The 24,218-nt window shown below is 40.9% G+C and overlaps 1 protein-coding gene across 2 annotated transcripts in view; it reads right to left on the minus strand.

Moving 5' to 3' along the window:
* The window catches only part of LOC117483113 (chemokine-like protein TAFA-5), a 129,070-nt gene that overhangs the window by 65,433 nt on the left and 39,419 nt on the right, over positions 1 to 24,218 (minus strand). The window contains exon 1 of one of the 2 annotated variants that reach the window (XM_034131275.1): positions 18,134 to 18,775. The exons of the other annotated variant lie outside the window; for it this stretch is intronic. Coding sequence (XP_033987166.1) covers positions 18,134 to 18,224 — 91 coding nt within the window. The 5' untranslated portion in view covers positions 18,225 to 18,775. Of the gene's footprint in view, positions 1 to 18,133; positions 18,776 to 24,218 lie in introns of those variants that run through there. 2 annotated transcript variants of the gene reach the window in all.

Here is a 24,218-nt window from a genome sequence, read left to right on the forward strand (position 1 = left end):
AAGCTCTTTAGTACATTTGGAGATGTCCAAACTGCAGCAACACCTGCTAACGTTAGCAAAAACAGGGCTAGCTTTGTTTGCCGAACACCGGTTATTGTTCATACATCAAGTCGTGAAGATTTTACTTCCAGGGACACACCATCTTTAGCACAGTCTCATTCAAGTACATATTTTAAAAGATTATAATGTTAAAAATTCTGTGGGAAACAAAAAGGCAAAGAAAGCACATTTAACCAACTTGTGAAGCTAATTTGAGCTAAATTAGCTAGCTAGCTATAGCCTAGACAGAAACAGTAGTTTTCTGGATTCATTTACTCATCTCATCTTTTGGCTAGAAATGAGAAGGCTACTTGTTTTAACCTTTATCTGACACATTGTTAAGAAAGTTACTGAGAATTTAGAGTGTTACATCTGCCACTGTTATCATTTTAAACTGCACACGTGCTACGTGAGAATGGTAAAGTGAAAAGGTCTATAAATGCAAACTAAAGGGGGCGGAGTTTATCAGACATTACCAGATGCCTCTAGCTGATTCATGCAAAAATTCTAACAAAAAGATGAATCAGCATCTCAACCATTTACCCTACTGTTACCAGAGTCGGGGCGCCAATCAAAGGCGGCATGACAGTGAGAAATCGTGCAGCTGTCAGTCATACTTCAGTTGAAGATTGCAAATTGTGTCTGGGCGGTTACGCAGGATAAATACCAAGAGGCAAGGCAATCAAGAGAAAGAGGGGAAAGTGTGATAAAGTGAGTAAGAGAAAGAGACGAAAAATGACAGAAAAGCTGTAAAATATGACTGTGTGTGTCTTTGCGATGACAAAAGCTATTCAGTCATATTCATCAGCCCTTAATCCTCTACCTCCCTGTGACCCTCCAAACGAGCCGAATAGAGATGAGACTTTGAGATTTCTTTCCTAATCATCGCAACAATGGGGCTGACAGCTGACTGATTGACAATGAGACAACAACGCAGATCATGAAGCACACATCTCAAGTGGGACCATTGTTAAGGAGGGTCTTCATTCAAGTTCACACACTCACTCACACACACACTTGTGCATGCTACCATCCCTCAGAGCTATTTGTCAGTGACGGCAACGGATTTTGGTTTGTTGGACAACCCATAGTCACGATTGCCAGAGATGCCAAAGAGAGGAACAAATATATTTGTTGCTCAGCGTTTCCACATTTTTTAAATGTTCCACATGAGAACATTTGGTGTCCATACGATGCCCGCTATGGTGGATTGGATGGAGTGAGGAACGTTTAGCAGACGCATGGACAAGCTGTCAGTCTTTTCTCATAGTCATACAACATTATTATTTTACTTAATTTTGGAGAAAGCTCCATTTGTTCGTGAATAATATCAATTTGAACCATGTGGCTTGTGCTGAGATGGACTATAAAATAAAATTGATTTGACATTAATTGTAATGGAATACAATAATTTGCTCAGGGTTTGGATGCATTCTTGTTTTATAAAAAATGACAATATAGTTCAAAAGTTTTTGCTTGAAAACTATACGTTCTTGGAAATACGAGTTTAGATCACTTTTAGTCAGGTGACAATACATGTTACAGTCGATCCAAATAAACTTTTAAAGATCACCACCAAAGAATATTTTGCTTTGGATAATCATTTGTTTTGAATGTTGTTTTTTCCTACAAAAATGTTCTTATGTACAACTAAGCACATCTACTTCGTCTGCCTCTATAAGATCTATGATTATGCATCTGTTATAATCAGTATTATAACTGAAAGACACGCCATTAAAAGTCCATTCTGAACCAACGTACGCTTGGGGCTTTAAAAGTCCACCCTGACCTGTTAACTTACAGACATTGTTCCTTTAATTACACTCAATGAATCATTAACAAATATAAATGATTGTGTATTATATTAATAAACCTTGTGTTGGATGCTGAAGTATAACACAAGTGCAAGAAATACACAAAGTACACAGCCTATTAATCATGGTAGTGAAGACGCTATAAATAAAATAAATTCCCTAAAGGCATTTATTTATTTTGCATGACATATAATTGGTTACTTAGCAGTTACCCCAATCTTATAAGCACTGTCACTGTGTTCAGCTAAGCTTAAATCATCCGGTTTGCATTATATATATATCAATATCCAGGATGTCCTTTTCCTTGTTACCAAGAGGAAGAGTTGAAGTATAAGGTTAGAGGACCATTAGTAATGTACTCTTTGATGTTTCCAGGACTACAGCGCTCCGCGGCCAATCTGAATTGCTGGTACTGTAATTGGCTCCCTTGACAACACAGGAAGTGCTCCCTAACTCCTGTCCCGATTATTACTCGTAATGTTAAAGATGGGAAGATAAAGGTCAGGAAGTGGGGTATTGCTTTAAATAAGGTCTAAATGTCATTGTGGATATTACATTTAAATGTCTGTGTGCTGTGATCAGGACTGGGAGGGTTATTTTAAAAACGTGTTCCTTTGCAATTACTTATGCCCTGTAAAACAATGGAATCAGTAACGTGATCTGAGCATTATAATGCATATATAATGTAATGTGATTTGTTTCTGTTACTTTTGGACTAGATCAATATCAAATGCAATGCAAATACATACAAGAGAAATGTTTACTTTAGGCAATGTAATAGGCTTTTTGCTAGGGGCCCTAATAAGACGTTTGTGTAAGTTTATGTAACCTTAGAAAAGAAAAGAAAAAGTTATTTAATTTAAAAATGTGTCCTTCAGTATTAAAAGAAAAAGAGAAACCTGCCTTCGATTAAGCTTATTCATGCAGTAGTCTACAGACTGAAAATGAAACACATAACCATAAACAACAGTTGAAAAAATGCAAAAATAGGATATAATAAAACAGAAAATGGTCCGTTTTTGTTAAGAACATAAAGTAGATGGCACATTTTGCACCCAGTGAACTCATGTATTGTACCCTGCCAGTAATCTGATTACACAACGTCTTCTGGTGTATGAAAGCCTAAACATGTCTGCCATCAATCTGCTATCGTGGTATACATCCAGAGATTACATAAGGTGTTTAAAATAAAAATTAAGTTCTTTCATTGTTTTTTGTTTATCTGATGACATCTCTAAGACGTTGCATTCATTTTGATTGGTAAAAATAAAGATGTCCTTTTTTAGTTTGCAGATAAACAAGGGTTTTAACAGAACGCATCATCTCCAAAGTAGATGTAACTGAAAGCAACACTGTTCAATACACAATAAGGGCCACTTGATTTCAACTGATAATATATATTAGGTTTGCTGTTTTGTTTTTGGTTGTGGAAAAGCGATATAGATGCATCTCTTTTTTTACATGGTAATATGTCATTTATTGTCGAAACCATGATGTATGCGCGCCATCTCTGCAAAAATAAGCCCTATCAAAAGTTGTTACTCAGCTCATTTTTCACAATAAACTTCCAGCTCCTTTCCAAAACAATAAGTAGGAACTACCGTGAGGTCGTCTGCATGGTCGGAGGGAAAATTCAGCACCCATAATGCTCCTTCAGACACGCAAATACATCATCTCCTCCAAAACTTTACCACCCATTTCCTCAAACTGCAGAGAAACAAGCACATAAAAAGGCAAAGTGTGTCTTATATTTCACTATTCTGGCTTGGAAAGCTGTTTGGCCAGACATTTGCTCATGAATATTTAGGTAGCGGTGTTATGAATATGCATTAGGACGCTGGAGCAAGCGCGATAGGCACACAGATTTATTAGCTAGTTTGGGAGTTAATGATAAAGGAGGAGATAACTTGGCAACTGGTATGATACAAATAATGCACATAGCAAAACAGAAACAAAATGTGCAATGGCATAGGAAACTGCATATTTGAGCAAAAAGAGAAAGAGCTGTGGGACATAACATAAAATGGCATTTCTGTCATTTTCAGGGCGTGTTGTTTGTTTCTCCGTGCCCCTGAGGTACATAGAGGAGGAAAGTGTCACAATATTTTTTATCAGTGCAATGCAGTACCTGTGTATGTGTGTCACTTGTGCATGTGTGGTGCCCCTTAAAGTGTGTCAACAGCGATAACACACCTTACTGCCCACCCCGTGGTAGCAGAGATATCGCAATCTCACGCCTCAGGTTCAGGAAAGCCAGGAGAAAGAAGAAGAGACGTACAGAAAAATACGGATATAGTTTGGAATATTCCCTGCAGGAAAGAGGTGCAGATTGGCATGGACACCACGCTGAAACCTCCGGGATATCATTTCCTTCTAAAGAGACGTTTTTGTTGTGTACAGAAGTGATTTTCTGGGGAGCAAAAGTGGTGGTGCAGTTACTGGTAAATATCCCCTAACTGAGCTGGTCGGGTCACAAAAACACAAAATGTTATTTTACAAGCTTGAGTATTGGTAAAACATATGGCACTTCCACCATGCTTGATATTAGTGTAATGCATCTGAGGCAACCGATACAAATCACTGCAACATCTATGGTTGAGCTAATTCTACTATTGCAGGTCTGTGGAAAAATGCTCAACTTCATTTCTCATGCATGTGAGTCACTGTGAAATTATTTTATTTAGTTTATGCAAACGTATTAGAGGCAGCTGACCCACCTCTAAAAAATGTCAGAGGAATTCAAATTTGACTTTCAAAAATCCCCTATGTTTGAGGACTGCTGATCAAACATGGCAGCAATGCAAATGGCTTCTGCTAGAAGAAGTGCAAGCAAGAGTAAAAATACTGGTCTTAAAGGGGCACCATTATTCTAATGTTCAGGTTCATATTTGTATTTTGTGCGTCCATGTTTACATGCTTTAATGTTCAAAAAGCTCTTTATTTTCCTCATACTGCCTGTGCTGCAGCACCTCTTTTCACCCTCTGTCTGAAACCAGAGCCCAGTCTGCTACAGTACTTTGTAAGGAATTATTTAGACTTTAAACTGGGATTTTAAAAAGTATGCTTAGCCGGCGGCTCTGTAGTGATTTTTCAACCGCTTAGAGATGTCCCGCCACTTAGCCTGTCACTTACAATGTGTTGGAGTGCTAGCCAAAAGAAGTGCAAGTGTTACATAGTGATTTATTTGACGGAAGTATAAGAAGAAGTCCAATGGAGGAAAACACAGGAAAGGGAAAACCCAACAAAGCATAAAAAGGACCCTTAAACCAAGTAAAGTTGTCTCTATCTGTTCATCCAAAGTCACACAGTAATGCTAACATTAGCAGCTAACACTGCTTCCAAAGCACACTGGTCAATTTATTCCCAAGAACATGTGCCAGCATTGTGCTAAGCAACTGATTTAAATCATATAAATGTAAATTACACTGACATGGGAATAAAGGTTAACAATTTCAGTAATGTTTGTGGCAAATGATCTGATTTATTCAATCATAATGGCTTCTAAAGTTACATGTGTCACCAAAATTACACATTACGCCTTTTTAGTAAACAAATAACAATCAAATAATCTTAAATAAAGTAATCCTAAATAATAAGGTGAACCTGCAATAATAAAGGCTATTATTCACTACTCTACCAGATATGCCATCAATGACATGTTATAATATAGTTAGGTTTGTGCAATTGATCAAACACAACAAATTACCCATCATGCAATTCTCTACAGCTTCATATATGAAGATAGTGGAACTCCATAGGGCTCTATAAGAAGTACAGTATGATGGTGAAAGCATTTAACTTAATCCCACATGTCGACATAAAGCACAAGTGCAGAAAAATACAACTATTCAATTGAAGAAAACAGCTACGTTTAAAATGCAAAGTTGAGAACATGGGAGGAGGACAATCACTTCCAATGCAGCGGAGAACGATGTGCACCGTAAACACTTCATCCCACAATAACTGGATGAGCGGGAGCTGATGGCTCGGCACAGTGGCTGCTTTTCAAAAGTCCTTGTTGGGCTCACTTTGGAGAATGAAATGTTGTGGACAGAGGGGGTGCTGAGGGAGTTAAGTGCCAGTTGTTTACTGCTCCTCACGCTCCCTGTTTTTCACACATTCTGTCAAAAGATAAACAGTCTCTTATTCTGCGATGTTTTCTCCTTTCTCTTATTTCTACCCACTCCCACTTGTCGTCATTCTATACTGTCAGCTAAATCCTCTCTGTCCCTCTCTTTCCTTGCATTTATCTCACCCGCTGCCCCTCTCTGCCCCCCCCACCCTTGCTCCCACAACCCCTATGTCTGTCTCTATCTCCAGTAGAGGAGGTGCCAGGGCAGTGTAATTGGTATTCATGCAGAGCCCTGTTAGCAGAATAAGAGTGGAAACATCCTTATCTGGATTTCCCTGGTAACCAGAGGGTGGGTGTGTGTGTGGGGGGTGGGGGGGAGACAACGACTCAGCTACACTTGCTGCTCTTATTATTTTTTAGTTTTCGTTCCTTTTTCTCTCTCTTCTTCCTCCCTCTGCTGTATGTGCTAATTATTGACTGGCTGCACACACACACACACACACACACACACACACACACACACACACACACACACACACACACACACACACACACACACACACACACACACACACACACACAAACCCACCCCAGGATGGCACACATTTACTGGAGTGTGTTCACAACTGCATAGAGGCGCACAAGGAATCATGGAGGAACACCTGCCTGTACACACACACACACACACACTTGCACAGACATTACACAACCGTATGAAGCCCCCTACGGAGGCTTTCACTGGCGCAGCATCCCGACATCTGCATCTACCACACTTATTACACACACACACACACACACACACACTCCTCTATCTCCTCTCAATTCCAGAGGGCTACACTACAAGACACATGTACTTGCGCAAGCACCATTATGGAGCTATTTTTGGGAGGTTGAGTAAATGCGACCAGCTCTCGAGTCCAGACTGCAGCATCCACACGCACAGGAAAATGTGACATCAGCTTGAATGAGAATTCATTAAAGACACTGTTTATATATTGGAATTGAAGAAATAGGGTAAGTTATTGTACAATAGAACACTTAATCAGTGATAAGGAACAGAGATTAATGAAAAATACAGCTTAAAACATCCCAAATGCATCAAAATAAGGCTTCATATGGTTCTAAAAATGGACAATTCCAGGTAAAACCTCTACATTTTAATTTGCATGTTACTTTGCTTGACTTTTCTGTAATAATGTTTACAATAAATGAGGCAGAGACTTATGGAAATGCAGGAACCAGGCATTCACCATCATTAACACATTTCACCTTTCACCCCGGTGGAAATGTTCCTACTCCTAATTGGCGTTTAGTACATTCAACAGTCCGGATAACAATGGATATTATGTTCAACAGGGATTTATTGCGTAAAAAATAATCGATGTGGAATGCCAATTACATTATTTTCATTTCTAAGAGGTTGTTATTTAATTTGAAGGTATAAATCTATGAAAATGTATGAATTTTATACTCCTATAATATAATTATTTTGCCTTTTTTACCTATGGGAGAGATTCAACAACAATTTAACGACAAATGATGATTGTGTAATTAACCGCAATCAACAAAATCATTAAAATGTAAATTCTACATGAATGAATTAGCAGTCATGATCCAGAACTATAATATATAACCATTTTTAAATGAATAGTTTGGCCAAAGCCTTTGCTCACAAAGCTGATTATTTATTTGTTTTAGTATTCACCGAGCCAACACAGCAGGACACAAACTACACAAACATTCTTTATTTACAGTAAATGTTGTATTTATGTAAGTTTACACATTTTCGCATAATTTTAGAGACAAGGAGATGCTGCAATCTGTTAATGTATGCACTGTGCACTAAAATATTATTTATTTTTCAATAATTAGCTTGTTTTCCTAATGTTAGTTTACTGCATATTTATGAATTTAGATGTTGACGTTATTCCAATAATGCTGGATATTAATTGTAATGTTTCTTTATATTGCAGTGTTGCCACCACCAGTGTTTGAATATCAAATCTATTTTCAGTAACCACAGCCAGCCTAAAGTCAGACGTCTCATCGTGACATTTGGGGGGCACCGAGTTTGACTCTTGGTTGGCAGAAATGTTGACACCGAGCACATTAACATTGCAAATAGACACACCCTATGACCTCTTCCATGTCATTCTCAAAGTAATGACAGCGATAAGCATCTAAAGTACAAATTAACTCTCAGCAACAGCCAGTACATTGACTTCTTTAGCAGTAATTATCTGAGTTCTTATCCCTCCAATGAAGTACTTGAAATATCCAAATAGGATTGAATTAAAAAGTAACATGGAGAACAACTGATGATTTTCTCTGTCTCTTTGTGCTGGTTACTAGCACAACCAATCCGTGTCTGACGTTACCTGGGTTACCATGGTAACCCTCCTCTCAAAAATAATGTATTTCAAGAAGCAACCCATCGGCAACAACCTGTGACTTTCGTTCTCTCTCGCCTTGTTTCTCTGTCATCATTCTACTTTTACTCTTTCTTTCATGCAATTTTTATTCCTCTCAGTATATAAATACACCGTATATGATATGAGGCGTACGGAAATATATATACTAGATATGGTCTTAGAGTTGGCTTGCTGTCTTTTCCCGGGTTTCTCTCCCACAAACCCCCCCGCCTCCCTGCATGAACGGCCTCCATTGGACTCCTTTGTTCACTTCCGTAACAAAGTGCCATCACTTTGCAACACTCACGCTTCTATTGGCTAGCGCTCCAACACATTGTACGTGATAGGCTAAGGGGCGGGACATCTCTAAGCGGTACCCCATTGAAGACAGAACCAGTCAGCTAACCAATCAGAGCAGACTGGGCTCTGGTTTCAGACTGAGGGTGAAAAAAGGGCGGTTCAGCAAAGGCACTATGAGAAAAATAAAGAGCTTTTTGAACATTAAAGCGTGTAAACATGTAACAATTAGGGATAAAATACACATGAACCTGAAAATGAGCATAATATGTCCCCTTTAAATATTTGATTTTCTCCGACCCCTGTTGAAAATACCACTGTTTATTTTTAGCTCCAACCAGAGGAGATGGTGCATCAGGCTCCGTCACTACACTCTTATCTTTACTCATGGTTGGAGCTGCATGCATTTGTGTTCTCATGAGTGCGCACAAGCGACGAGAAGTCGACCTATGTGTGTGTATTTATGTGCAATAGTGCGATCGTGTGCACGGGAGCCCGCATGTATAACCCTGTGTGCCAATTATTTCATTACCAGCTGACGGATTTCTCTTTCCACCATTACTGCTCCCTCAGCCACAGGCCCCGGCAGAAACCTCAGCGCACACACACACACACACACTGACACACACGAGCTAGCACACAGCAACCAGTTCAAGTCCATCAATTAAGGAGGCAATTTGCTCAAGTGGTTTCACCTGGGCCAAAAGGCAGGTGGGTGGCTATGCTCTGTTTACCTATCAGACACTATTAAGGGTGAAATGTCACCGGCCAGCACTGCCTTACTGATGTCAGTAATGCCTTTTTGTCTGCCTGAGGGTCCGATGGGGCTGTGTATCTGTGTGTATACGACAATTATGTCAAGTCCTGATATGATAACTCGAGTGTACTGTATCTGTCAATGTGTGCCAACCAAATGACAGATGACGCTAACGTTTTGGTGTGTGTATGCTTGTTATGTGTCAGGTTATCAAGCTGCTGACATGTAGAAGACATTTTTTCCCGACCACACATATCTCCATCTTTGACAAGATTGCTTGAGTGATCCGTCAATGTGTGTGTATGTTGTTTAAGTGTAAGTGTGGACTGCATGTGTGTGGCCTCTGCAGCAATATTTCATTCTCTCTAGGTTCCCATAAGATCCTGTCGCACTGTGTGTGTGTGTGTATGTTTGTTGTGTGTGTGTGTCCCATTGTGGCTGTGTATGCAAATGTCCACAAGTCTGCCAATGTGCCTGTCTACTCTTGCTCGTAGCATTTATTCACTATCTCTGAGAAAGACTGTGTTCTGAATGTATGATGAAACTTCACACACACTCACACAATCTGTTTGATAAATTAGACTTGGAGCTACAGGAATTTGCCTTAGCAATGTATTAAAGCAAACACGAGACAGTCTGTCAAGCTCCGGTGTATATTCGACAAAGTGTATGTGAGCATAAGTCTGCATTTGCATTTGTCACTCTGCATGTTAACTTGCAGGATTTAGCGTCCGTTGCGTTTATCTGCACAAAGAGCGAGGCTGCGTGTTTACATGCCAATGTTGTCGTGCAAATGTGCTCCGAGGCCCATTCAACAACAGGACCTACATGTCAATGTATCCTTCCACTGCTGTTTGATTTAAGCAAAGGGCATTCTGTTTCCTGCGTCCCACAAGCCCCATTTCCTTTCAACTCATTGGATGTGGTATTATCCTTGGGCTTATGTGGCGGTGCACAAGCTATAATTTATTGTCTGTTCAGCAAGGCAAATGTGCAAGCCTGGCATATTTCATTTGCTGAATACATATCATTATTAAAATGTGATTTTCCTCCACCTTTTTTTTTTTTTAATGTGTTTCACACTGTGTGCTGGAATGCTATCTAGGGTACGTCTGATTCATGCCCTAACTGTGAATTTCTTGGTGATAATAACCTCTGAAATATGGAGTAGGGGGTCCGACGTGAGAGCCAAAGAGGCTACAGTAGCTGAGTCAATGTTATGAAAGGGAAATGATGTGTCACATCACATCAATGCATACCAAATAGTGCATTAAGTCTCATATGATGAAACACTATGTTTGACCCACCTGCCCCCTTATATATATGAGCTTTAACAGACGGATCCTTTAGCACCCGTAGCACTGAATCTGGCACAACTTGTCAATTATTGAGTACACTGTTTGTTTACCATATGCATTACTTTTAAGTGTAGACTGTAGCTTTAAAAATTCCCTAGCGTTAGCACTGTAAAGAAACAACACATCACGGAAGAAGAAAGCTTTCTGTATTCATGAGTTTGGTTTTAACAGTCCCTGCAGGTATAATAATGAAGTCCCTCTCCCCCATGTGGAATGGAGCGTAATGATTATGATGAAGCAGATTCGCCGGCTGTTTTTCTACCCCCCCCCCCCTCATGTATCGACAGGACTGTAAACATAAGCATAAAAACTATGTGTAGTAACAAAGTAACTGTAAAAACTAAGGGCTATTAACAGAAGGAGATATTCTAAAACAGATGCACACTGCATGAAGATTGCACAATATTAACTTAGTTTTTCTTGATGGAACATAACTCAAAAGTGATTTTCCTAGCATGAAACTTTAATAATGTAAACTCAGTTTGTCTTAGCATGTGAACTACAAGACCCATCGATCAATCCAAGATGTTCCGCCTCTGTGTTTTAAATTCCACCCATCACATACTCTTCATTCAAACTACTCCACAACTTCATGAAACAGGAGATAAAACATGCAATCATTTGAATAATGTTATTCGAGAAAACATGTTGGATTACAATTCGACACCGTGACGCGTCAATTATGTTGACGAAGATCGCCATAAGTGCAGGAACGGGTCGAGTTATCTCGCTGTGTTGCATGACTAACATCCATGTCAGCACCTCTTCCCTCCGCACGCCATAATGGCATTAGAAGATAAATGAGTGGCACCGCTCGTTATGACCCATAATGTTATGGCGTGTCCTTTACAGTGAGCTAAACCCATTTTTCTCTCGCAGCGTGAGATGGAGAACAAGGAATTGGAAGCCCACAAGCAATCTATTCAAGGGTGCAACAAGCTAAGGGGATGTGACGTGCCAATGTTTTTTAGTGATTTTCATTATGTGTCATTCTATTCTAATTCATTTTCAATTGGGCCATAAGAGTCACCGCCGTAAGCAGTGCAAAAAAAGGCCGGGAACGAGCGATAGAGGATCTTGGTTTAGCTGCAAGACATCCAGAGAAAGAAAATAATGATCTTTATGAAATTGCTTTAGACACAATCTGACAGCCGAGACAAAGCAAGTGGCTGGCCTTGTTCGAATCGATAAAGCCTCCATTAGTTTTCTAAAGAGTAACATGCCATTTGTTTCAGTGGAGCAGCATGGCATCGGTAATATTCCGCCACTTTGACACCAAAAGTGAATGCACTTTGGCCAACCCTAATGTGAGATTATACCTTCATTTCTATCAAATGGAAATGGAAAACGCTCCGAACGCATCGGATCCATAAAGCATGACCGAGCCCGTTATCATAGTCACCACGTTTGTGTCACAATGGCTGCCAGCGCTGAGCTTTTGTGAAGACTGAAAAAAACATTCTGGATCAGTTGAAATGACTGTGATCTCACGCACAAAGAAGATCAAACTTCTTAAGTAGCTATTGATTAGCCAGATGAACAGAGACATGTCATTGATCTGAGGGATGACCTCATCGCTACCTTTGACACTGAAGGGAAATCGCAAATTGAAACTGCGGAAGGGTAAGCACACTTCTCACCCATCATTTCCTCAAGAATGTGTAGATGTATCACACTCGGTGGGTCATGGAATCAATAGCCTAGAGAGGGTTAGTTTATGAAAAGAACGGACAGAGGCTCAGATCCCTTAAATCAGCTTATATATCTTGATGAATACGCTAGAAGCTTGGGTTAGATCATCCGAAGGGGAGGAACGATCTCTTTGAGGGATGGTCATGATGGACATGTTGCCGGTGTTGCAAGAATAAGCCTAGAGGAATCCGCCCTCCTCGGAGGAGGAAAACGCTGATCTGAGTGGATCTTTCTCCCACCAGCTGACATCATAGACAAATGGCCTCACTAGTCTCTAACCTCTCAAACCACTGGCCCTCCTTTTTCTTGTCCTGTGCGTGTGCCAAACACTCCTCCTCCTCCATCCAATCTCGTGCGTGTACATACACTCAAATGAGTAATTTATAAAGCTCTATCGCAGTGACCAGAACACATTCCCTGGCTACCTCGTTTAATTCAAGATACAGCTGCAGTTATTAAAATCCCTCAATCCTTAATGCGTTCCCCACACATCAAGGAAATCTAGCAATCTGCACAGGCTTGCTGATCTGTGCCACAAATGTACTGCGTGTGTTTCACATTTTATCCGCAGCATCTATTACGTTAATGCGCCCTGAGGATGGGAGACGAAGCAATCGCATGTCCTTGCTGATTCAAGGTTTAACAGAGTAGCTTTAATTCTGTGTCTTGGAGCTTGGGGCCTCGGGAGAGTTTTAGGCGGCACTTCACGGGTGAAAGGGCAGGAATGAAGTGTGTTAGGTCGATGTCTTTCTGACATCACTATTTCCAACGGTCTCTCCAGTAAAAAGCTAGAACCTAGAGAGGGTCCTCACAGCCAGCTTTTCATTAGGGTCTAAATCCAAGCACTGCCTTTTTTTATTGTCCCACAGCACTGCCAAAAAGCAATCAATAGGACTTTAGGAAAACTGGGTGCAAGAGTGCACACTTTTTTACTGTCCCATAATCAATAGGAACTGTGAAAACAGTGCAATGAGTGAGTATTGGGAATAACACACACACACACACAGATGAAAAGTGCCCCTAGACGCAGGACTCGAGGGGGTCGTTTGGAGTTGGATTACCTTGTAAAACCACCACAGGTTTCTGCTGCAACTGTGATTGATTCATCGAAGTGAATTAATTAACAAACCCTTTAAGTAATGAATCAATTACACAATTGATTAATGAGCATTGCCCTCATGGATTACGGTTGATACTGACCATTAAGGATAAATTGTGCGCAATTTAAATCAGTTTACAGCAGATTACACGTGGATGAACGCTTACTGTACCTGGTGCTATGAGGGATTTCACTTCGCTGAGGATTTGTAAAGTAAAGCAAGGTGATCGTGACACTTCAGTATGCCAAAAGAGTATTACTGCAGCATTAAAAACATGCTCACAATCTTTGGGGCTAAATTCCCTAAAACACCTACTTTCTCTACATTAATATGCATGAAAAAGGAAGGAATACTTGAAGACTATGCCTCTCTGAGTCATATTTAAGACTGAGCCTATACTGCAGCTCACTCTGGCCTTGACTGTAATTAAACTGATCGACATCGTTAAGATGCAGGTGATGCTACTACGCCTTTTAACGGCTGTGCCTGAAGTGTACTCAGCACTCTGCTCCTTTAGAACAAACACAATATTATATTCCGACGAGAAGGAAAATTGAAACACTCACAGATGGCACAAGGAAATTGGATAGTAAAGGCTGAAATCTGTGCAATAAGAAAAGAAACACTGAAAAAAAATAGTGTAGCATAAAGAGAAATATATTAAAAAACTGTCAGGGTAAACAACAGTTGTGTCGCAGTGCTTGCGTCTGTTGCATAACCATTCACAGCTTGGCAATTCAGAGAAAGCAAACAGTATATGTTGTGGAACTCTTTCCATTCCTGTAGAAAGGCTTGATACGTCTACATGTGAGGGAGAAGCCACCTGACAACATGCTATTGACTATAGAAGTTCCTTTTTTTATTTTGTCCAACCGTTTTTCTTAAGGGGCCCTATGATGCTCATTTCAGGTTCAAATGTATATGTTGTGTCTCTACTGTGACATGTTTACCAGCTGTAATGTTCAAAATGGTCTTTATTGTTCTCATACTGCCTGTGCTGCATCACCTCTTTTCGCCCTCTGTCTGAAACCAGAGCCCAGTCTGCTCTGCTTGGTTAGATGGCTGGCTCTGTTGTGCTTGGTCAACCGCTTAGAGATGTCCCGGCCAATAGAAGCGCCAGTGTTTCATTGTGATGGAAGTTAACAAGAAGTCCAATGGAGGCGTTTCAGGCAGGGAACTTTGGGATTTTAGCCTTTACAAACAATTGACATGAACAAAAACCTATATAATACACTACAAGAAAGGGAAGACCCCAGAAATGTTAATAGGCCATCTTTAAGGAAAGCAGTTAAGGCTACCCAAGCAATATTGACAGACAGAAGCTCCTCGGTAGTGCATTGCTTCCTAAACTCTTAAGAGCTTCCCTTTCGACACCTATGATTGCCACTTCTTGACCCAAATCTGCCCGAGGCTGCCATGAGCAGAGCTGTCACGCCACAGAATGCCATTCTAATCCATATTCTTAAAAAAATAAATATGAATAAAAAGAGGATCCCCTGGCTAGCCCTTCTCTCTGTGGTGAAAAACTGATTTTGGGTCGCTTGATGTCAAGCGCAGTGTATGAATACACATATCTCTGTCACTTCGGCCCACCCTGCGGTTTTACCTGAGGATCAATAACGGCAGTTGTCAGGCAGACTGGCGGTGGGGAGGTAGAAGACATTAAGAGGCCATTGGGGTGTGCAGACACAAGGCTTTATGAATGAATAAAGAAGAAACATGATGCGACGGCACTGCAATTCAACTTGTCATTGCCACAGAGACGTGTTAGGCAATATGTTTCTCTTTGAAGTATGAAACAGCGATGGTGTCTACAAGCTAAATGGGCACAGTTAAAAGGTAGTTTAGCAGAGAGATTTATCAGTGAGCATCTTCATTACAGTCTAAAACGTGACTTACTCGTAATGTACTTTGAATTCAATTGTATCTTCTGTCTTTTAAAGTATGTTTTTTTCAGAACCTGGTACACCATATGTTCAATGGTCAAAGCCAAGATCATTCTATTGTATGACCAACATACAGAGGCAGGTATAAACAAATCATGACATTCATTGAAAGGAATTCATATTTGGACAATTTAAACTAACTGATACTGATTTTCTCTTAGCTGTATGTTCTGTAGGTTGTTTTTTTTAAAGCTGCTCTTCATAACTTTAATTGTTACCTACAGGGTGCCTCAAGATAATGCTAGAAAATATGTTACAATAACAGTGTGACAACCTTACCTCATTTCGCCAAACAACACTCAATATTTCACATCATCCTGTGCCATCTGGATCCACCAGAAACCAGAAAACTATTCCATGAACCTGTCAAGACTCTTTATTGCCATGTGACAAATATCTCGGCCAATGAAGAGCAAAATGGGATTTGCTCCATTGCCTGAATTATTGAAGTGGACAGTATGAGAAATTGATGGCGCAAAATTCATCCACATTCCCTATGCATAATGTTTTAATACGTTTCCAATCCCAATCCGCCCTCTCGGCATCCTCATTTCTCATTGCACAAGTCACATTATGCAAGGATGGCTGACACAATGAGGTGCACGACTCCCAAAAATACACTCGCCGCTGTGTTGGGCTAGTGGCATAGGGGTGACAGTTTGCTTCTTTGGGAGCCAAAATCACCATCCTGGAAGTGCTACTAGCTAGCATGATAATGATATAATGATAAAAGGATATCAAGCTACTTTCAGATAACACCACCAGGAATAACACATGCATGTAAACACACATGCAGATGAGAGGATAATCTAAAAATACAATATGATTTATTTGCCTTTTGTTCTGTATGTGACTCCCATTGGAGAGGCTTGTGTAGCACAACCCTGATGTTTTAATGAAGGCATATGTGAGCGAAGATTCAAAGGGTTTCTGTTCTTTTTTAAGGCCCCTCGTGCATGCCTTTCATTATTCTCATCCCCCAAAAGATTGTCACTAATGCGGTCCTTTGAATTCATTTTATCAGTTTGTGTTATTAGCACTCACAGCTGGCTTTGACCTTGGTCGCTCTTGTAGCCTAAAGTGAGCTTATTCTTCAACCCTGCTTTGTGGGCTTTCTCTCTCTCTTTGACTCCATCTCAATTTGAACCATAATGAACTTTAATCGCAGCCCCACCCCCCACAAAAGGTAACAGCTATTCGGTTTCCAGTTTGAAACCAAAGAAAATGCAGGCTTAGGGGGAAAAAAACACTTTGGTGTAAAAGCACAACATGATACAGGCAAACAACGCGGCGAGTGAAGGTCAAAAATATTGCCTTGCCAGTTGACAATGCTGATGGCCTGAATCAAATGAGTCCCTCGCATTAACACAGCCATGAGCAGCACTTATTTTCGTATTGTGAGGTGGCCGCACAATCCTCTCTTTGACCTCTGTGGAAGAGGCTAGCATGCCACAGTAAATTAAAACTCCAAAGGAAGGCTTTGGGACATGTGCCAGTACAAAATCCTGAACTCCCCTTTGTCTCTCATTCTGGCTGACGGACAAGTTTTTTTTCTTCTCCCCTCTTCAGTATTGCTGGACATTCTCCTACCCTGCAGTAGTCATGGACTCACCCCGGTGAGGAGAAAGTGTTTGCCACTGCTTGACCTGAATATTTGCCCAGAGCCGGAGGCAGGGAGAGGGGATGGCAGGCCATTCCAAGCCACGCTTCTCGACAAACCGGCACAAAGAGAAACCATGACAGTTCCTAAGTGCCAAGCAGACTCTGCTCGCCCTGGGGTATACATGTACAAAGGGAATATTAAGTGCTGTTTTTTATGCCAGGTTCACACAGTACAGAAATTCCCTGGGTTACACCGTTTGACTTTCATAAGGAGTTTGAGAATAAGTGTGCTCAATCTCTGTGGGAAGATCTCCCAGTGGACAGATATGATGTATATTGATTATGCTAAATTGCGTCTGGAATTAGTGATGTTTAACACACTGAAACAACAGAGCAGATTGGGTTTCTAGAATGTCAGCACATGCAACTCAGTGAATAACCTCCCAAATAACAGCTGAACCACCTGCCACAACGCAGCCATGTCCGCAAACCATACAGCAAAGCCTCGATTGCGACACACAGTGTACTGAAGCATGAACATCACTGTAATTTATGAAGCATGATCGCGATTAAAATGTGCATATATGGTGCAAGAAAACACAATCAATTGAACATTAGAAGCACTTGACCTCAATGTTACCCTAAAGCTAGACTCTAGTGCCATCTATTGAAAACGTTTACAACACATCAGTATTCTATACAAACACTGAACTGCATGTCTACTGATTTTTATTTTCTGCACAGCTTGAATTTATGTCTTGCTGAGGGTGATCGATTCATCAATTTTTGCTCAATCGATCAGCTTGTGACAAATTACTTGTTGATAAGGGAAATCACAATTGCATATGTGCCTCAGTGTTGTCTGGATTGGATTTTTATTATACAAGAAAAAAGTCGACATTTTCCTACGATTGAGCCGAAGCCACGGAAACTCCGCATTGGAATTATTGTAGCGAGAAACTTAAAAAGAACTACAAGGGAAGGCGATGGCGCATTCAAATAGTGCAAAAGTAACATGTGATTTTGCGGAGTTTTGAGTGATTACCTTCTTTGAGCAGGCGGGAGTGGAGAAGGAGAAGGAGAAAGCAGCAGATCGCTGCTCCGGTCAGTGCCCACGCAACTCGGAGCAGCTGCATCCTGGCGTAGGAAGGTTTGTGGCGGAGCGACACAGCCGAGCAGCGGAAAGAGACACACTCCACCTCAGCTCACAGACACGCGCTGACTCATATTCTGTTGGCCATGGAATTCAGAAATCCCTTCCCTTAATGCAAAATCCTCACTTGATAGTCCAGTTTGGATGTGAGATTCCGTATAGAAAGACAAATACGCGCTCTCGGTGCGTCAGAGTGGCTCCAAAACAGGAGAGCGATTAACCCCCAATCAGCGTCTGAAGGGCTGACATGTTCCCTCACACCACTTCTCTTTCCTTCAAGTAGTAGCAGTCTCCCGTCGGCTCTCTGCGGGCGTTTAGCGAACGGCAGGTTGGGGAGAGCGGGCTGCGCCCCTCGGTGCGTCTCCGTCTTCGAGTGCGCACGGCGGTCCACGGCGATGCGGCGCGCAGATGATAATCACCGCTCTCCGCTGCATGTTACGCACATCTCTCCCACTGCTGGGGAGGCAGAGGCAAACACTGGCAACCGAGTCGCCTTGCAGCCTCTCTCTCCCTCTCTCTCTCGTTTTCCCTCCCTCTCTCTCTCCCCCGGTTCTCCACTATATTGCTCCGTTGTTCCGTCACTTTCCCTCTCTCTCTCTCTCTCTCTCTGTGTCGCCCCCCCCTCCTCTCTCTTTCTCTCTTGAATAACTCCAATGCAACCCCTTGCTCTTTACGCACGAGAGCTGCCTGTGTCATGCGTCCCCTGGATAATCCCTGCTCTTCTTCATGTGCGTCTTCAACATTTTTTGCTTCCAAATCACTGTGGATGGCAATTCCCCCCCTGACTTTTCTTTGAAGGCAAATTAAATCAAACTGATCTGCGCATGATCTTCCCCCTAACCTTTTTCCATCAGATTTTGAAGATCAAAACAGTTGCAGGAATGCCGGCACACTTCTCTTTCCTACATTTCCCTGTGTGCTACTCATACAGAGATCGGCTGTTTTTTTTATTATCTCTGCTTAGCTCCAGGTTACGTCACAACTCCCCCAAATAATCTCCTCCAGCTACAGATAGTGCTGCTGCTATGAAAGGATGTTTCCACTGATAAAACAAATGGCACACTGTGGGCTGCAGGTGATCATCAAGTCATGTTTGAGTGTTTAATGTTCAAATGTAGCCCCTGTTATATCAAAAGTGTACGGTGGCCGAACCGTGCAAACGTGATACAACGACCAGAAAACACTTACATTAAGGGAAATGCACTGCACCTTGAAAAACAATGTAAATGTAAAAACATATTCACCAACTTGATGAAACATGTGCAGGGTTTACTAAAAGCGCTGCATAAACGAAATGCTGAAATACAAAAATACTGCAAGAAGCTCAAAACACAACGGAAACAGGGACATTCAAAAGTGATACACAATGCTGGGACATGAGTTTGTTGACAATCAGGGTTTTCAAAGTGGGCCAACTGTCACGGTGTTTTGGGCCGTTGTTACGCGTTTGACCCTGTCAGCCACCATACAGTAAAAGTGGATCAAAAAGATTGATTTCCGGGAATGCATCTTCTAGAAATCCTAAAAAAGTGTTGATTTTACATGGATTATCCAGCACCTCATCCCATATTAGCATAGTCCCCTGGTTATTGAAACAGGCAAAAAAACTCTTTGGGTAGCCCAGCCTGCAGGCTAATTTTTAAGAATATTCAACAGCCCCCTGAACCGCATTACAAATGTAGCCCAAAATTTCATCATATTAGAAACATAAAGAATTGATACGGATTGCAATTTCTCTAAAAGCCTCTTCTGCTCTGTTCTCGGTGTGATATAAAAAAAAGAGAAAAAAGGAGAGCTTGATCCTGAAAGCAGAAGCACTGGAGGAGGACCAATTTTGAGCGGCAAAACAATAGCTTGTGTAATCCCCCCCTCCCACTGAGCGCCAACACAGCCATTGTTTTGTATATTTTCACGCTATGATGTGGAATATCCATTCATGCAGCAAGTCAAGCGAGTCATTTGGAAGGTCCGTTTCCACATATATGGCGGCTCAGCGTTTTCCTCCTTGGGTTAGGTTTTTATCCCTGTGTGTTTGTAATTAAATCAGAATGATATGGCTGGACGTACTGAGGGTGCCACTCAAACCAGAAAACTGTCATTGCAGTGTCAATAAGGTTGGGCCCCTGCAGCTACTCGCGCTAATTAGCTGATAACCGTCTCTGCTGGCTGACATGCATGCCAGACTGTGTGTGTGTTGTGGTTTGGATGTGTGTTGCTATCATGTTTGCATTCATGTTTTTTTTTCTCTTCCTGACACCTCCCATCTTCTTCTCTCCGACACTGTGATCCATCCATCAACTGCAAGGAAAGCAATTAACAGAGACTTCACCTCTGCGAGATTTAAGGTGGGCAGACTGTACAGTATGTGTGCTTGTGACTGTGTGGATGTGTGTGATACTTCTATAGTTACAAGAAGAGCGAACTAAATATAACTCTGTGCATAAAGCCTAATTAGCAAACAGTTGAAAACACTGTGACAGGATTGTTACACTTTGCTGCTATGCCAGTGGAACCAATTACAACTACTCACAATGTTGCCATGTTTGTGCACTTCTGACATATCACCTAATGCAATTGGATCCTCGAAGAAAGTTTAAAATCACACAGACCAAATATACCGTTTTTGGGAGTTACTTTTTTTTCAAGTGCCTTTATTTAAAAAGGGCCCTATTATGCTTTTTGGGGTTTTCCCTTTCCTGTAGTGTGTTAAATAGTTGGTGTGCCTTTAAATGGTCTGAAAACACCCCCTTGGACTCCTTTGTCAACTTCTGTGACATAGTGACATCACATCTTGCTTCTATTGGCTAGCGCTCCAACACATTGTACGTGAAAGGCTAAGGGGTGGGACAGCTGTAAACGGTTGACCAATCGAAACACTGCTGTTCATCTAACCAATCAGAGCGGACTGGGCTCTGGTTTCAGACAGAGGGTGAAAAGAGGTGCTGCAGAACAAGCAGTATGAGCAAAAATAAAGACCTTTTTGAACATTAAAGCATGAAAATTAGCAAAATAGGGCCCCTTTAAGTGACAGTGTAGAAAAGGGGAGACCAAGCAATACATCACTTTTTAACACCATTTAACATGGCAACAGTCATTTGTGTAACTGCGAGGGAAATATTTAGAACAAGCGAAGATAACGCCTTTGCAGCTTCAACACCCGAAGGTGATTAGGCTTTTCTGTGAAGTTATTTATAAATCAGAATTGTGTGGATGAACATTTGCTTCAATCTCATGTCAGCTGTAGTGTGTTTTCACTTGGCACGGAACAACGCGCACATAGCAGCGCACCCCCAGCTTGGTATATAATTGCGTATATGATAAGACAATAAACCTTTGAATCATGGAGAAGAAACACAAGGAATGTTCCTGGAGTTGTTCTTTTGTTTTTAACAGGTCAAATATCTATGCATATTCAGCAACCATTAAGCACGCAATTTCATACTTATTCCATTCCATTTGTTGTGCATGAGAGTAAAATAAATGCTAAAAGGCAGGCACATGTTTCCAGATGTTATGCATAAGGATTTATTTCAATTATTTAAATCAGCCTATAAGCCCTCAACCATTCCACATAGTTGTTGAGTGCATAAATATTAATATAAATCATTGAAAATCATGCAATTGTTTCCTTTTGTAAAGAAAATCACAGCAATACAAGGGACTTAAAAGAGATAGAAAACCAACAATAGTCTTAATTGGTAAAGCTCCAAAAATAAATGATTCTACTTTTCAGATTTTCCAAATCAATTGCATCTTCCATTAATATTGATGGCATAATTTAGGATAATAATTTCAACTATGGGAAGTTTTCTTCAAAGCAACAGAAGATGAATATGTGTTTACACACTTTGTAGTCATGATAAAATGGAATTTCATGTGCAACGTTCTTATTTATCTTTATTTTTGTAACTTTATTAAAAGAAGAAAATGAACAACAGTACTCCAAACCATTTTCTCTGCTGCAAACCAAGCTTGGACACTTGCTGAATGTTATAAAAAAAAACGTAGAAATAACTGTAAGAAGTTATTATACGTATAAGGAATTGTATAGTCTTTTTGATTGCCAAAAAGTCTTCAACAAACCAATACATGTACAGTATACTAGATTGTGACAATTTGGTTCAGTTCCAAATTGTATAAGTCAAGAGGTACTAAGCTATGGAAAAGAAACATTGTTAAATGCGTTTTTCGCAGATATTAAAGAGCCATTATGTCTCCAAGACCCAGAACAATTAAGCATGTACAATAGTGTGGCAGTTTCAATTATAAATATTTGTCTTTTAGTGTGGCAGGTTTCTCTCTGAACTTTAGTTTTTATCACAAAGTACACAGGGGCTCATTTTTGCAATGCTTCCTTGGGGACCCACTACTCTGTCTAGACACCATTATAAATCCTTGTTAGATGTTTGCTTGCATTTCTTTATACCCTCTTTCTATATTACAAGGGATAGCAAAAAATGTTTGTGATGCGTTTTGTGCCACTGTGGAATTTTCTTTTCTTTTGTAAATTATTAAACCATTTCCTCCTCCTCTATCCTCACACCACCCACCTACACTGCTGCCATGTCTCTTCTCTCACTTTCTCCCCCTCCGTACTGCCACCCCCTCACCGCTGCCTTTTCCTTGCCAGGAGCCAGGAGAGGCGTTACTTGCTTTGTCCTCTGTGCAGGTCACTGGCTGTGTGCCAGACAGAGCCCATGCCAATAAAAGCCATGAGTAATGGGCCTAAAACTTCTACATTCGCTGTGTTTCCCATTATTTCCCATGCCCGATAAATCTGAAGGAGGCCTTAATCAGAAGGAAAAGCTGGAACATACGGCTAATGTCCAGCAGGGTGTCAGACTCAAAGGTTCCTCGACTTTAATCAGAGATAGAAGTTGAGGTAGCAGCCACCGGTTTGGTTTCTCTCATGGCTTCTGACAGGTGGAGCCATTATTGTTCGGGCAGATGCACACACTGCTGCTGTCTGTCATAAAACAATGGCTGCCTCCTGGATGAGGTCGCCTCTAAATAAAGTCCTTTGAGAAGCTAATAACAATATAATTGAATAAACATTTCATCATCCATGAATTACTCAGGGAAGAATCAAAGTTTAACAGCAGCTCTGGAAAAGTCAGTGCGCAACAATCCAACAGGATCTAAAAGACGGGTATTACACAATGACACATTTATATTTGCACTTTCTTTAAAGGGGACCTATCATGCAAAATGCACTTTGTGATGTCTTTTATACATAAATATGTGTCCCCGGTGTGTCAGGGAACTCACGCAGCGTCAGAAAATAAAACCCTTTCTCTTTTCCTCCGTACCCAAATCTTTTAAAAACGGGGGCACAACGAGCGGATACAGATTTGCTGCCGATATTACGTCAAATCGGCAGCGGACCCACAGAAAGTTGCTATCGGAAACAATGCCTGACGTGTTTTGGACGTAATCTCGTCTTTGTTTACATTAGCAAGCCTCGCTAACACTCAGAGCTATAACCTGTACTGGAGAGCACATGTGTTTAAAAAGCAGGAAATAAAAAAAGGAACTCACCTTGTGATAAACCCGCAAGAGAAAAAGCATTTGAGCTCCATACTGTTTCAGAAATAATCCTTGATGTGGTTTAGAACAGGATGGCGTTTTATCACAGGAGAATTTAACTTTATCTCTGGTAGAATTCTGATCAGGCATTAGCTCCACCACCTCTTTTGTTTTTGTCAAGCTAAGGACGCAACATTTGCGTTTCTCTAACAGGGCTGCAAAAGAGGGGTATGAGCAGTATGAGGCATGGCTACAATGGGTGATCTGTTTGGTATTTTAAGCAAAAAACTTCACAGAAATGTTTTGTATAGGTATGGTCCTACAATATATTTGTCCAATATAGCATAATAGGTCCACTTTAAGCATGAGATTGTTTTGGGGTTCTACTACATCTTTACCCCACTAAAACTCAAACATCTTATGAGTTTCGATACATTCCTCGATATGGTCT

The sequence above is a fragment of the Trematomus bernacchii genome, unplaced genomic scaffold, assembly GCF_902827165.1.
Source record: "Trematomus bernacchii unplaced genomic scaffold, fTreBer1.1, whole genome shotgun sequence".
In the NCBI taxonomy this organism is placed as follows: domain Eukaryota; kingdom Metazoa; phylum Chordata; class Actinopteri; order Perciformes; family Nototheniidae; genus Trematomus; species Trematomus bernacchii.